This window comes from Chroicocephalus ridibundus, chromosome 1 (genome assembly GCF_963924245.1).
Source record: "Chroicocephalus ridibundus chromosome 1, bChrRid1.1, whole genome shotgun sequence".
NCBI lineage: Eukaryota > Metazoa > Chordata > Aves > Charadriiformes > Laridae > Chroicocephalus > Chroicocephalus ridibundus.
Genome location: NC_086284.1, coordinates 24380784 through 24395944, shown reverse-complemented (window position 1 = coordinate 24395944; position 15161 = coordinate 24380784). Strand labels below are relative to the sequence as shown.

Here is a 15161-nt window from a genome sequence, read left to right as displayed (position 1 = left end):
GAACATAATCATTTCAAATCCCATTTTGACTTTAGTTTGTACTCCAGCATGCGATACTACACCATTCTATTACACAATCACTTTTTCACTTAGGCTTAATTAAGGACCTAACTGTTACCTTAACGTGAAAAGAAGCAGAACACAGGTACCCAGGAGGCTCAGACTGCTTTCGAATTTCCAAAGCCATACCTAGTGCTGTGCCACGCTACAGCACGATCCAGGTTTATACAGCGTCTCGTGAAGAGATTCTAGACAAACCCACCCCCCCCCCTTTCAATCCAGAGATCAAGGCTCTAACTTCAGCAAGAACAATTTTACACCATATAAATTCTAGGAAAAACAATTCTACATATCAGCCGATGACGTTTTTGTTTCTCCTTTCAAACAGGCAAATATGTATTACAAGGATCACAGCATTACTGTTTTATTGTTTGCACAATGGTAAGTTGCACATATGGACAAACAGTACACATTTAGAATTAGTTTCACAAATTAATACATTACAAGAGAGTCCAGTGGTTTAACATATTAACTATTAAAAAAAGCAATAACAAAGGAATACAAACATTACGGTTCTGACTGCAGCCCAATAAAAGTTTAAAAAAAGGCTGAAATCAAAATAAACTGTAAGCTTTATTTTTCTGAGACATAAAAAAACCACATTATATCCCTTCATAAGAGACTGCTCACAAGGATGCAACACCATACAAGTACAAAAGTGAAGAATTCTGTGCTCAGTTTCCCTTAATTATATCAGATCAAGTGACAAACTGAACATTTGTCAAAGAATAATCACCGCTGAATGCAGACATTTCCAAAACATACAAAATGGTAATAACACTTTAACAATAGAAAGCAAATGACCTGGTACTAGAAAAATCTTATGCACTGTAACTGTTTTAGAAAAAAAGGTGCTTTTGTGAAAATGATTGTGAATATTCATTTGATGCATGTTATATACAAAACATTATCTACCTAAAAAGCAACTCAGCTCCAAAGCTCCACGTTCACACTTCAACCCACATCTTTATTTGCTAAGATTCAATTGATCTATCATTCATCTCATCTCCTTAAGATGTTTTCCCAGCTATTTCTAGCGCACACCGAATTGGAAATGCAGCACAACAAGCTATGATGTTGTAATATGCAAGATTCATTAATTACTGTTGCAATAGCTGTAACCTTCAAATTACATCATTTTCCTCCTCCACTCTTTAGCAGCAACTTATTGTACTCTATACCTCGTATTGAAAGCAGATACGCAACTGCTTTTAAAGTCAATGCTAGTAGCGCTGATGAGAAGCTGCTGAATCAACTCTGGTTTATAACAGCTAATTCGGGTTTTCATTAGAATAGCATATCCTGTCTCCCCCAGTTGCAGGGAAAAGCTCATCCAGCCCGACAACTCTCCGCTTGCACACAGACCTTATGGCATCCTGAGCTTTCAGCTGAAACCCTGCAACGCCCTACTGTTCAGCTCAGGAGGGAAAACAAAACCAGTTTGGGAGCATTAGGTAATGCTGAAATGTCTGTGTCAAAATCTCAGGTTCTTCTTTAGAGTTGGCTGCTAAATGGGTCCAAAAAAAGGTTTTTAAAAAAATCCAGCTACTATTCACTATTTACCAAACTTTATGAAATAGTAAACACTGTATTTTCAGCTGGTCTAAAACAACAAAACACAAAAAGCAATGATGACATAGCCCAGGACCCACTATCTGAAGTTCCTAGGAACATCAAGATATGGGACCACAGGGCAACATGGAGAAACAGAACACACAAGGAAAAGGAGACCTGTCTAAGGGGCAAGGTTTGCACATCTGTATTTTATACATATATATATACACATACATACACACAGATGTGTGCACTGTACTGTATATATTTACATCCATATACACAAAAACACCCTGAAGTAGATTTAAAGGCCATATCCAGGAACAGAAGATATGAACTCTAGTATTTGTACTAGAATATATTTTATCTGTACAAAAAAACAAATATGCATATATTCATATGGTATAAAGCTTATTAACAAAAAATATTCTGCTACTAACATTAGGTTAAATAGATGGTTTTACAAGATTCTTTAATAATAATGCAGTATAGAACATTTCTAAAACTAGGGCCAAAAATAAAAATACATAAACGAGTTTCTATTCACAAGAAAATAGCTGTTCAATATGATTTTTCATTTTGTACTTCAGACTAGGGAAAAGTAGCAAAATTTTTATAAATCTCCTGGGATGCAATTTAATTAATGCATCAATCTAGAAAAATAGACTTTTCAGATGAACAAAGTTGATTCACTTCCGCTTCCCTAAAAGGGGTGCCTATCTTTTCCCTCGCTTGTTTCCAGCTGGAGGTTTCTTCAGCTGAAGAAGTTGCCCTCCTGTCCCAAAGCCTGCAGAGGCAGGATTAGACACCCCGAACGTCAGGCCAGCTGATGCTGTGATGCCGGGATTGCTGAAGTTAAACCCAGATGTAGTCGAGCTGCCAAAGCCTTATGAGGGAGGGAAAAATATTTTAAAACGTTAAGTTATATCAGGATTGCAAGTTTGTTCTCCTTGGAGTTATGAACACCAGCCACTTCATTACCAATATTTGTAATACTTTATACTCGCGGATCTACAGCAGTATGCCACATTGCTAACACACTTGGACTTGCTATGGCAACTTGGACATTACAGCACGAACACAGTCTACCTCAGTGATTGTAAACAATTACATCCTAAATAACTAATCTATTATACCATTCACCATACAACAGTAGCACCCAAAAGACCCACTGAACCATAACTCCTCAAGTTCTCAGTGTAAACACATAATGCGTACGTAGGGTGGGAGGGAAGGCAGAAGTACACACGGAACACGGCCCCACTCACACAGCAGGCAGGTGGCAAAGCTGGAGTCAGAGCTCCCAGCCTTGTGCCTTACCAACCAGGCTACCTTTGCCTATCATTATAACGTACGTGGCACTGACCGTGCCTTAAATGAGAGGCAGAAAAGGCTCAAAATTCTTGCCAAATTCTTGATATTTAAAAAAACCCACCTTCTATGACTTAAACCAACAAGCAGCACTGAAAACAAAGCTTTGGAAAAACTGCGTGACTAGGTGAGCCAATTGTGCTATTTTAACTCCCCCACCCCTCTTCTATCAAGGTAAACAAATTGAACATTTGGTTCAGCTATAAAACAAGGTCAGTTGAAGAAAATCTGCCTACAGTTTTCAGCAACGGTAATACCAACTCATTTTACTTTCTTTTGTGAATTTACATCAGTTATGCACAACCACTTTGGATAATAATTGAAACTATTAGAGAGTGCTAGAAATTTCTCAGATCTTAGATAATACAAAGCAGAACTTCCAAACTCCACTTTCTATTCTCTCAAGAAGCCGAATAAGGTAGCCAATCATACAAAATAACAAGTATGACATGAGCAAGTTAAAATCCTAACAAATAGTTTCATACAAGTTGCACCTGTAAACAATTAAAATATTAAGAACAAGTGGGACTGGTTCACAAGCAAAAAAGGGTATATTCTCAATATGCATTACTTCACACAGTTTTGTTAGTTCTCTAATAGACAGTTAAAGCAATCCTTTGATCATGTCAGTATTTTCAACTCAATACCTAAATATTTTTGAAGCACAGAAATAAAAACCCCAACTGCTCGTCTCACAGGAATCGCAAAGTGGCTCTCACAAGCCTGATGTCTTCTGTTCTCTCACTTGTTACTGATGCTTTGCATCAAGAACTACTTCAAAACATAACGTGAAACTCTTCCTCCTGCAATTTCCGCACCTGGGTTACACACTACCTCATCTTGACAAAAAAAAAAATCCCCCATTAGCTACATTCCAGTAACTGCAGAGCTTCAACATGCAGCTGCCTGTGCAGAACTCATTGTTAATGTACTGAGCGTGCAGATCTAGCATATGACCAATGACATTGTTCATTTGGGTCTTGTCTAAATTTTGTGGACTAATTTGTCTCTCATCCTAGGATGTAAGGGGTGAAGCAGATGCAACTATTCCTCCATTTCCCTGCTAACTCTGAATCCCAAGCAAGATTTTTAGAAGAATAAGCTTGTTCTTCATCAGGGAGTCTCATGAATGAAAAAAATCTTTGATAATCAAAACTATTCTTGGTGAGTTGCATTTTCACTTCAAGTATGTATCTGAGATAACAGGTAAGCATTGCCTCCTATAGAAAACATCCTGAATGCCATTCATAATAAAGCTGTATGCCATTTATAGTGTCAGGAGTTCAGTAGGCAAGGGTAAAGTGTTCATGAAGTACCGCCACCTAGCAGCTTCTAGATACAGGGATTATTTTGAAGCATGCAGGGAAGGCAGCCTGAGCTTTATATGAGTAATGTTAGAATAAGAAAGAGATGCATGAACTGTGTGATAGAAGACTGAGAACATGCTTGTTAGTTTAGATATAACTTTGAAAGTAATAGCTGTTATGCCAGAGGTGCCTTTTAGGGCAGCCACAAAAGCATAGAAAGGCAGAAGGGAAATTCATCTAAATGGCTTTGTCCCGTCATGGCAGCATAACAAGGCCATGCTATGAAGTTTTTTTTCTTAAAAGTAAACCAAACCCTAAAGCAGAATACTCAAATGAAAAATCTTCAGGAGAGAGCCTTGAACAAGGTATATATTCAGTCTCATTCCTGTTGCAAGGGAAGAGAATCAGTCACAGAATGGCTCTGTTCTGAAGGGAAGAGTCCCAAAGTCTTGAACCATAGCTACAATGTGATCGACGATTAGTATCACCTATGTGTAAACAACTATTTTCAGAAAGTAAACAACAACCTGCCCTTCCAGGGCATAGACCTAGCATCTCCCTGAAGGGCCTTAGAGTACACTTTCTTCATTGGGCTTTTACCTCTCTGCTTCAGTCAGCCCTTTAGAGACGTAAGCCAAACATGAGGTACACACCTCCCTGTAACAGTATTCTATTTTTTTTTATGTCTGTAAGACAGACTATAGGAAGCTATTTGCCTCAAAACCAAATTCCTGTTGAAAAAGTGAATAGAGATGCAAGCTATAGAAGTGACTAAGATTTCGGACGTCTAAGTTAAGGAGCAACTGCATCCATATTTTCATTTTCTCACCACCAACAATATTAAACCAAAAAAAGTGAAATGAGTACTGAATAGTTGAATTGCCACAGAAATGTTTTCAAAGTAGTTAACACATTGAATCATGCATATATTCCAGAGATACACCACCTATAACTTATTATTCAGATAGAAAGGATAAGAAAAACAGCGTTAAAGAAACCTTCTAAGCTTTTAAAAAATAATTTCAACTTTATTTGTAAATACAGGAAGTCGAATTACTGGTATATTTGTCACAAATTTATACACTAATGTCAATAGCTCACTAACTGTAGCCTATGCCTTCATGTAGTAACTGCACTTCTGTGCCTCGGACTGCATCTGATCCAATCGGGTGCACCTGATCTCCTGTTTCGCCTCCTGACTAGACAGACACCATCAAACAGAAAACATTAATGCTCACTCAGTGCTGTCTACCCAGGAGACCTTTAACAGAACCTAAAAACTCCTCTGAAAATGTGTATTCAGCAAGTAAGTAGTTACTTTAATGGTTATATACACATGTAAACACTTTGTTTCAGTAGCTTTCTTACACTGAGTGCAGCAGTTTGATTGTAACAAAGTAAGTTTAAGACAAACTGGAATTTAAGAGAAACAAACCAACCTGCACTTAGACTTCCTGATGGCTTACTTGTAGTTCCAAACCCAAACGATGATGCTCCTGTGGCACTACTTCCAAAGGCAGAGCTACTTCCAAATCCTAGTAGAATAACAGTAAAGACATACAACAAAAAAATTACAGACACAGCGATTAAAGACACATATGTTTGGGGTGATTATTCTCAAACCAAACATAATTCTAAGCATTATTTGGTAAACAAATATTCTGAAGATTATTGACTCGAGTATTTTATTCTCAACTCAGTATTGCATTAAGAAAACAATGCAAACAGGAAAGCATTGGAGAAAAATACTTCCTTCAAAATACAAACTGAGTAAAGGGAAAAGCTATAAAAACAGGTGAAGCAATCTATCAGAGTTTACAAAATTGCTATTGAATTGCTGTTAAACTGGCAAGAAAACGGTAACCAAATGGGCCAAAACTAAGAAAATTCAGACATAAGTTCTATGACTTCTATTGCAGAAAGCCGCAATCTTCATCCACAACTCTAAAAGAAAAATTCTCTATGCTTAAAACAGAGTAAACATTTTCTTGAGTTTACATTGGGCTTATTTTAGAGTCGTTGTGCCCCCCAGGTTATTTGGGATCAGCTTTACCTAGGAAACCACAAAATAGGTTAAATATAGAATAGAAAAAGAATTTCACAATACTTAATGGGAAAAATCATAATATAAAGGGCAGCCATAAACATATAGCTGTAATAAAACTCATTATGTAAATTTTGTGATTGACATTTATAATTTCATAATATAAATATTTCAAGATTTCAAATCGTGTTATTAATATGAGATCACTTCAAAGGAAAAGTAAGTTGATGCTTGCAGTTTGAGATGGAAACCAGACAAAAGGAGAGAGAGAAAGAAATTCTCTGATTTTGGCCGTCTCGAGAGGTTTGTAAAAAGAGAACAGTATTTGTATTTGATGTTATTATGCCCCCATCTTAAGTTTCAAGTGTCAGGGAAAATACTAGCATTTTACTGCAAATTGAGCCTTTAATTCCTTTACAGAAATAATTTTTAGATTTTAAAGCTAATAAGGACTAAACACATGATCTGAAGCAGTGTTCTCTAGTTATCTGCAATTTTAAAATCAAGTAAGTTTTAATGTAATGAATGTAAGATGGTTTATCTAAATGATACACTCTTTTGTCCTATCTAGTTTGAAATTAATTACCAATAGTCAGACAAGGCGTCTGCAAATATTTAATGAAGCATAGAATCTATATGCTGCATACCTCATATACTTAAGTGCTAAAGCATCTATGGTTATCACTGACAAAATTCACAGAATATTTATCATGGAAAAAGAGCAACCAATTAAAATGATGTTTCAAAAGTACACATTAAAAATTGTCCTGTTCAAAAAAAAAAAAACCCTAAGAAAATCTTAAGCATTCATCCTGCTAATTTGTTTCAGAAAATGTTCTTTCATTTACATTGTCAGAATTGGTGAACATATATAAATAATCTTTAGTCTACAACCTCTTTGGTTGAAGAGTTTTACGGTGTTTTTTGTTGTTTTTTTTTTTTTTTTGTTGTTGTTTTTTTTAAAAGGCATTTAAAGCATCATGGGAACGACCTGGTAATTCACAAGTACTTTCTTTTTAGCCTGCTATTCTCAGTTATTTTTCCTGTTTTAGCGCACAGACTTTCTTTTATCTGAAAAAGCTTAAAATCTGATGAGAAATGACACTGGCAGATTTAAGCATAATTTCAAGATAATTTATGGTAAAACGGATGTAACATTCAAGTTACATCATCTTTCCAAACTGAATGATGTTTAGTTATCTTAAATATATTACAACACTGATTCACATGTTTGGCTCATTAAGAGGCAAAATGTAGGGATGCGGACTGAGGCTGCAGAGAACAGAAGATGTAACAAGAAAACCCACAGCACATTATGTTTGTGCTCAGCAGATGTAACCATTTTCTTTGCAGATCTCATACAAAAGCTTCAGAGGACACTAGTGTCTTTTGACTTGCACTGCAGGAACCCCTGACCTATATAGATGGGAAATTCACATGCAGATTAGATTCTACTAGTCACTTAGATTCTACTTGTAGTTCTTGTAGTTCTTCTACTACTGAGAATTCATTACGTTTAAATGAAAGTGTCTACATGAATCTTATACTTTTTTTATTACCACCTACTCTTTCACAGTCATGTGTCCTCTTGGAATATATACCCCACCGGCACTATTAACATTTTGATAAGTATTTTTCCCTTGCTTTCAAATGTTGCTTTTTCAGCTTGAGGGTGTACTTTTATTTTTTTTTCCACCTCAGCACTGAGGGACAGAATGACAGCTAAAGCAAACATGTTGCAGCAAGCAGGATTCCAGAACTGTAGTAACTTTTAAGCGTTTATTCTTATCTTAACCCAAGCAGAAATGGGTCCCTATAGTAAACGGTTGTATATACAGGTGAAAAACTTCTGTGGGTTAGCTACAGCGTGATTCAACGTCTCAGGTGCCTAACGTTCATACATGTAAAATTAAAGTCAAGTTGTTACAAAAGGACATACTTGATGTACTTCCCTAGCTTTAAGAAGAGAACTTCTATGAGATTACTTCATCTTGTTCATCCTGGGTTTTAACTACAATGGCTTTTTAGCCTTACTGTTAGCCTTAGCAACTCCTTCTGTATAACATGAAGGAGTTTGGAAAGCGCCGACTGCCAAATTGTAAGGTCTTTCCCTGAAACAGATCATCCTCTTAGTGGAGTTAAAGGTTTGCAAGAGATTCAGATGTGCGGTATAATAATTCAATGAAAGATTAGAAAAGTTAAAGTGTACCTCCAAGGCTTGAAGAACCTAAGCCACTTGATTGCAAGCCAGTGCCAATACCTGAGCCGAATGGCGTTCCAAAACTAACTCCCAGAGATGGCTGTGGCCCTGGTATAAAAAAAATGAGAACAAACTTGCCTTACTCTTTCATAGTAAAGAGGTCCTTTATTTATTTATTCAAGTATTTGATAATGTGAACATCATTGCTTTCAACAAATCCCATTAAGATCCCAAACTTTACCTCATCAAAATTCCTCACTTAACTGTCTGCCTCTACGTCCACCTGGTAAAAATCTAAGAAAACACTGATTGTAATAGGTGAAACTAGTCAAAGCTGATAATATGATAATGTCATTTAGTATTTTTAAAAGTTAACCAGTCTCACCTTAAACTTTAAAACATTAATCAAAACCTTGAGAGAACTCATAGGTAAAATTTTGTCACCTGTATTAATGAACTCAGAATATAAAACCTTCAAATTAAAAACATAAGAACTGACACTAATGTAACTAAAACTATATTACCAAAAGTTAATTTATTTAATAAACAGGAATCTTCAAAACTACTCAAGTATTCCATCCAAATTTAAACAGAACACTAAGATAAAAAACAAGACAATGACTTTATTTTATTAAATTTATTGTTCATTTTTAAGCAAGTCAATTACACAATAACATGACAATTCAATTCTTTTCCACACAAGTGATAACTGAGTTCTGTTAAGCTCTGCTACATAACACCATTCAATAAGGTAAACTAGTCAAACCACCTGTTTAAATAAACATTTACAAAAGGCACAGTACTGTGTACCTTAATGAATTAGATACATTCAAAATTTCAAAGTCAGAGTTTGTCCCATAATTTAAAAAAGTTGACAGTACTTCCCCTGCGTATTCACACTAGGATGCAGGACTGTCAAAAAACATTTTCAGTCTGCCAAGATAAAATTTACAGCCTCAGTTCCTTTTTTTTTTTCCTTAACCTTGGGGAATAAAGAATCAACTTGCTAGCCCATTACTAACACATTTTAAAATAATTAATTCTGATAAATAATTAATATATTTTGACAGTTTTCACAGTACAATCTTATATTCCTGTCTTTTTCAAACAGTTTTCAGTGCACTAGTTAAAAAGTTTAACCATTGAAGATAAAATACAGTGCCAAACTCTTAATCCACAGGCATTCACACCTTTCCTCAAGATAGAGTACATAAAGTATGTTCAAAGATGGAGAAGGCTATCTGTGAAAGTGATGTTTTATTTATATGTTACTGTAAAGCTCAAATGATTTCAGTCTTTTTCCTAAACCATTATCACATTTGGGCTTATTTTCATTCAAAATTTCTTCCTGTGTACTATAAAGTTTCCCATTACTAATATTTATCTAGAGTTTTAAAACCTAGCTATTTGAAGCTTTTAAAATCATTTCAGTATTTGAAGATTTAAACAGAAAATCATTTTGAATCAAGTGAAAGGCACTGTATATCGAAAAGTAACATTTCTTGCTAGGAACACAAAATTCTTGTGATCCAAGCTGAATGACATCTGTATACTCAAAGTAGTGTTAAACTAAATTTTAAGGGCATCTAAAGTTGTTAGCTTTCAGTCTCTGCTTAGCAGGGAATAGTTGCGAAACCCAAGCTATTTTTTCAACTAAAAAAAAATATACCAGATGTTGTAATTACAAATTTTCACATAAATTTCAAACTAAACTTCTTTACATCCAGTTTAAATACTGATACATCTACCTAGCAGCTCCTTAAAAATAAGACAATTGTTATCAATAAAAAGAAAAAAAAAAAGCCTACACAAGTCAGTTAGTTAGCTAATAACTAAAAGAAAACCCAAAACCACATATCCAGTTCCTTCTCAAGTGCACAGGTTTCTATCCCAGTAGGAGGCACTGTTAGTGCCTCCTTAAAACAAAAACCTTAAAACAAAACAGTATAGTCCTCCAGCCAAGCCTTTTTCCAAATGCAATATGCTTTTTAGAGCCAGTAAAAAACGTTATTCTAAAATATCTCAGATTATATAAAACAGGATCTCAGGCCTTAGGCTAATAAGCTTCTCATTGAGCAACAGCACATGACATTTGTTAATTTTGTACCATAATGTTCTGAAGGCCTCATTGCTATTTCTAGTTCTTGTAAGTAAACATAGTTTTCAATAGCAAAAAACTAGTAATAAAGATTCTTCGATGCCAAAAGTACTAGCAAAAAATTGGCACTTCTGGCTACTGTAAGTACGAGACAAATTCTTTATAATGAGTATTTTGACATTTTAAAACTTTATATATTTGCCCTGTAGAGCATTTCAGTTTAATGAATAGTGCCCACTATAAAGAGTCCAGACAGGTCAGCCAAATTTCCTCAAGTGACACTGCAATTTTGGGAAATCACAGCTGGTCCTAACAGTGAACAAATTTAGTGTCAAACTTAGATCCAAGTCTGACAAAGTAATACACTAATTTTAACCAAGGTTAATATCAAATGACACAACAAAAGTTTTAAGTGCTATGAAGATTTCAGTATCCTTTCCCATTAGCATTTCAATTTCATACCGAGCCAAGTCAAAACATAACAAAGCATGCTAGTAGCTCGACAATGCTTTGACTAACTCTGCACTCCATCAGTTAAGGAGAGAGTAACTAAGCTGTTGGGGGGGTATCTACTTTATTTATTTTTAGAGGAGGAAAGGTGAGCTTGAAGAAAAGCATTTCTTTAAGACAACTTAGTCTTATCAGAAAAACATCAGTTTCGGCCTCACGCATTTAGTTCACTAAACTTTAATTTCCTTTAAAATCTTTTACTTTAGTCCCATCAATGTTAATAGGTAGACTAGCCACCATCATTTTAACTTCCACGCTGTTCAAGATTGCTCAGGGAAGGTGCTAGTGAGGCAGCAGTTAAAATTCTAGTTGCTACGGCACAAAAGCATGACCAGCTACCAATAAAGCTGTGCTCAGAGCAAGAGTGCTAAACTAGGGAGAAAGGTTGTGTGCAGACAAGACTTAAGCATAATGTTAATAACTCTACTTCAAAAAACTGCACAAAAATTGTGCTTCAGTGTGCACGCCACAGTCTTGGTGTCCTGATTATCCATCCCAGGAGACCAGTGGAGTGCATCTTTGCTCCCTTTCTTCCATATGGCCGGGATCCACTGGCTTTATTTCTTTCAATAGAAGCCAGACACATATTGGCATATGGAGAGAACATAAATAGGGTGCACACCTACACCCAGGAACTGGGGAAACATTCCCTGATCCCACAGCTTAGATGTAGCTACTAAACCTTTGACTTCTGAACACAAGTTTAAAATAAATTATTATTTATCTTTTTCAGAGAAAGAAGAGTAACTAAGTTAATCTTATTAAATAGATGTAACCATGTAAACATTAAATATTTTTTTTTTTAAAAAGAGACTAACCATCCTGATCCCACAATACTAGAGTACCATATATTAGATTTTAGTCAAAAAGCTTTAAAGCCCAGATTAATTTTCTTGTTTTATTCTTATCTTCAAGAACAGTAACAGCATGTCAGGTATTACACACACACTCCCTTCCCCCACTTTACATACACCTAATTTCATAATCTTTTCTCTCATAACCTTCTACCATCCCTCATCTATCCCACTCTTCAGGATCTAGATCTTGAAAAGAAATACGCATGATTTTAACTTCTAGCAGATAGTTTATCGAATTCACAACAACATAACACAAAAGTTAAAACATGTAAACATTTGCAGTTTTACTGCAGCAAATGGCCATCTGAAAACTCAAACGAGGAAAAGGAAATGAAGAGGAGGCAGTCTTTAAATATTTAAAGATTCCTGCAAAACTGAAAGAATAGATTCTTTTCCTTTTCCACAAAGAGTAAGACAAAAAGTGGCAGCCTTAATCTGAAGCTAAGAAGTTTCAGGTAAGTTGTTGGGACACGCACTGAAATCAGTAATTTAGGAAAGCTGTGAAGTTTTCCTTTCTAGCAAGCTTTTAAGACTTTAAGGTCTCTCTGGAACAGTTCAGGCCTGAATAATCCTGCTTTTGAGCTAGGGGAACAGAACAGATGACTTCAAGTTCCATCTAACCCTATTTTCTAAGAGTTTTAAGTACTCTTGAAGTGCCACTCAAAACGTCAGTCTACCTCTATTTCTGCAGGTCCTCAAGTGAGTTGCATGCAGTATGACAATATTTCAACTCAATCAGTAGTAAACAAGTTGTTGTCTACTTTTGTTGGCTGGTTATGTAAGTTAATAGCTTTGTTCTACCTGCACCACTCCTGTAATTGGCACATTTTTGGCTTTTGAGATACTCCACCAAAACAATCAACCAAAAAAACACCAAAAAAACCCCAACTTACACACACTCCCATTTGCTCCTTTTGCTACAAAAATCTTACAAAATACCTCAAGGTATAAAGTCACCTTACCTCAGGTTGTGTTGGTACAGGTCAATTCAGCCTTCCCCCCCCCACTCTCCACTACTCCTAAGAGAATATTCAGGAAGTCATGCCGTAAGTGGCATCAATTTACTGAAGTTCTTAGCAGTTCTCTTGAAGCTGGACTAGGAAGAGGAGAGTTCAAATACCTCACCCCAATTCATAAAAATGCAGGTATAACTTTACATGTGATAACCCAAGTATATGGCTTTCATACACAACTAATTCTGTAATGACTATGGGGAATATTAAAAAAAAATAAGACAAGGAGAAAAATGAAAGGAGAGGGAACTACTGTGGCAACATTAGGCTGCACAAGCCACACTTCTATGTATATTAAAAACCCTGAAGTGTGACATTACACTTAATGTGTTTAAAACCAGACTCTTTTGCAGATGTCACTTCAAGAGAATTTCCATGGATTAATACAGCAGCAACAGGAAGACAGTGGTCTATGACGGGAATATTTCATGTTTCTTTTTTTTGTTTGTTGTGTTCAAAATATTTTGGCATATTTGTTTTTTAAATCCATCTCCTTGCTGTTTATAAAGGCCAGGGATGGAAGCACGTTATATTTTTTTTTTTATTTTTGAGAAGGCAAGGACAGCCTAATAATTTGTCAAACTTAGTGTGGTTGCTGCATAGGTCTCTAATTAACAACAGTCATATTTTGAATGGTTTAAGACAAGACACGGAACAGGTGCCAATATGACTTTCAGTACACCTATGACAACATTTTTAGAAAATAAATGGCAGAATGAAGTTAACTACGCTTTTCATAATTTGCTGACATAGACATATCCATGTCCAAGTAAAATTACATAGAATTTATCTTATTTCTGTTATACGATTACATTTTAATTCAATTCTCTACATTTAGGAATCCCTCTGAGAAGTGCTGGTTAGTGTAACAACGTCAACTAAGGTGCCTTAAGTTATTTCCTTTGCCATACATATCCATTCTTCATTACCAGTGGGTCACGCATTTCCTCTGTTTTGGTCTTCCTTTTACACACATGCACACACAGAACCACTGATTCACTCTGCTAATATTTATTCGCAACAGCATAACGGCCAGCAAAAACTGCTCCAACATCACCCTGACAAAGGACTTGGCTATAAAATAATAAGCCAGGCATCCATCCTCCTATTCTACAGATTTTTGCTCCACTATCCTTCCTGTTCTACAGCAATTTTCATTTTACAGTTCCAAAGTGCTATATAAAAATGCATTATTTTACATAAGAAAAAGGTTAATAGGCATTTAGATATTCTCTCCTCACTGCTTTGAAATAATTTACTATAACCATACAATTCTGGAAAGAGGCTATGTATATTCAGAGATGTTACTTAAGAATGGAGACTCACATTCCGAGGGGTAAGTTAGAACAATACAGTAAATACCACTAATACAAGTAAATTCACAAGATTAAGTATCTGTTGCATAATTATTGCTAAGTCTACCCTGCATTTTTCTATTGGCTATGTATCAGTAACTTTTCTCATCACAACGTTTAAATTTTAGTCTAACACAAAGGAAGACTTCATAGAAAATTTTACACAAGTTTACTATTGTTGTAACACTAATAATCTATAACTTGAATGCACTCAGACCTGTAGCAGGCTGTTGCTGCTGAGTAAGTGTTGCAGCCATCGCAACGGCTGCTGCATTTGGTATGTTGCTGAAAGGGGTCGGTCCAGTGGTAACACGTGGCGCGCTCTGCCACTTCTTAGCTTCTGTTCGTCTTGCCTCAAACACATCCATGGCATCTCCCAGAAAGGTTTTCCTGTAGCCAAGGTATTGGTCTTTGAGCATCTGAAGGGGGTGGGGGGAAGCCATTTTAGTTCAGTGTATTTGATGTAAAACCTTAACTTAATAAGTAAGGATAAAGAGAGACTAAGTTATAAATAACATTTCCTTAAAAACAAACATAAAAAACCCCAAAAACCCAAAACACCCCCCACCTCACAACCTGAAGGGATCTAGTCAGGCTATGAAGTGGTGAGAATTGTTTTGCATCAGCTACAGCCAAAACAGGCTCCTTTCCTTAAATTCTGGAAAGCAGTCAAGCGTAACAGATTAACATACTGAATGGTATCAAAATCTTTCAAAGCTGGTATAAGTCGGCACAATTCCATTTGTATCACTGTACTAGCTGACCTAAGAGGCAAAATATGGCCACGTTACT

At 35.9% G+C, this 15161-nt stretch overlaps 1 protein-coding gene across 2 annotated transcripts in view; it reads right to left on the bottom strand.

Annotated features, from left to right (window-relative positions):
• Positions 1-291: 291 nt before the first annotated feature.
• The window catches only part of NUP58 (nucleoporin 58), a 38196-nt gene continuing 23326 nt past the window's right edge, over positions 292-15161 (bottom strand). The window contains exons 13-16 of one of the 2 annotated variants that reach the window (XM_063331421.1): positions 14587-14788; positions 8546-8644; positions 5732-5827; positions 292-2500 (exon numbers count right to left, since the gene is read on the bottom strand). In XM_063331421.1, the coding sequence (XP_063187491.1) occupies positions 2331-2500; positions 5732-5827; positions 8546-8644; positions 14587-14788 (567 nt within the window). In that variant the 3' untranslated portion in view covers positions 292-2330. The remainder of the gene's footprint in view (positions 2501-5731; positions 5828-8545; positions 8645-14586; positions 14789-15161) is intronic. The other variant, XM_063331410.1, reaches the window with a different exon arrangement.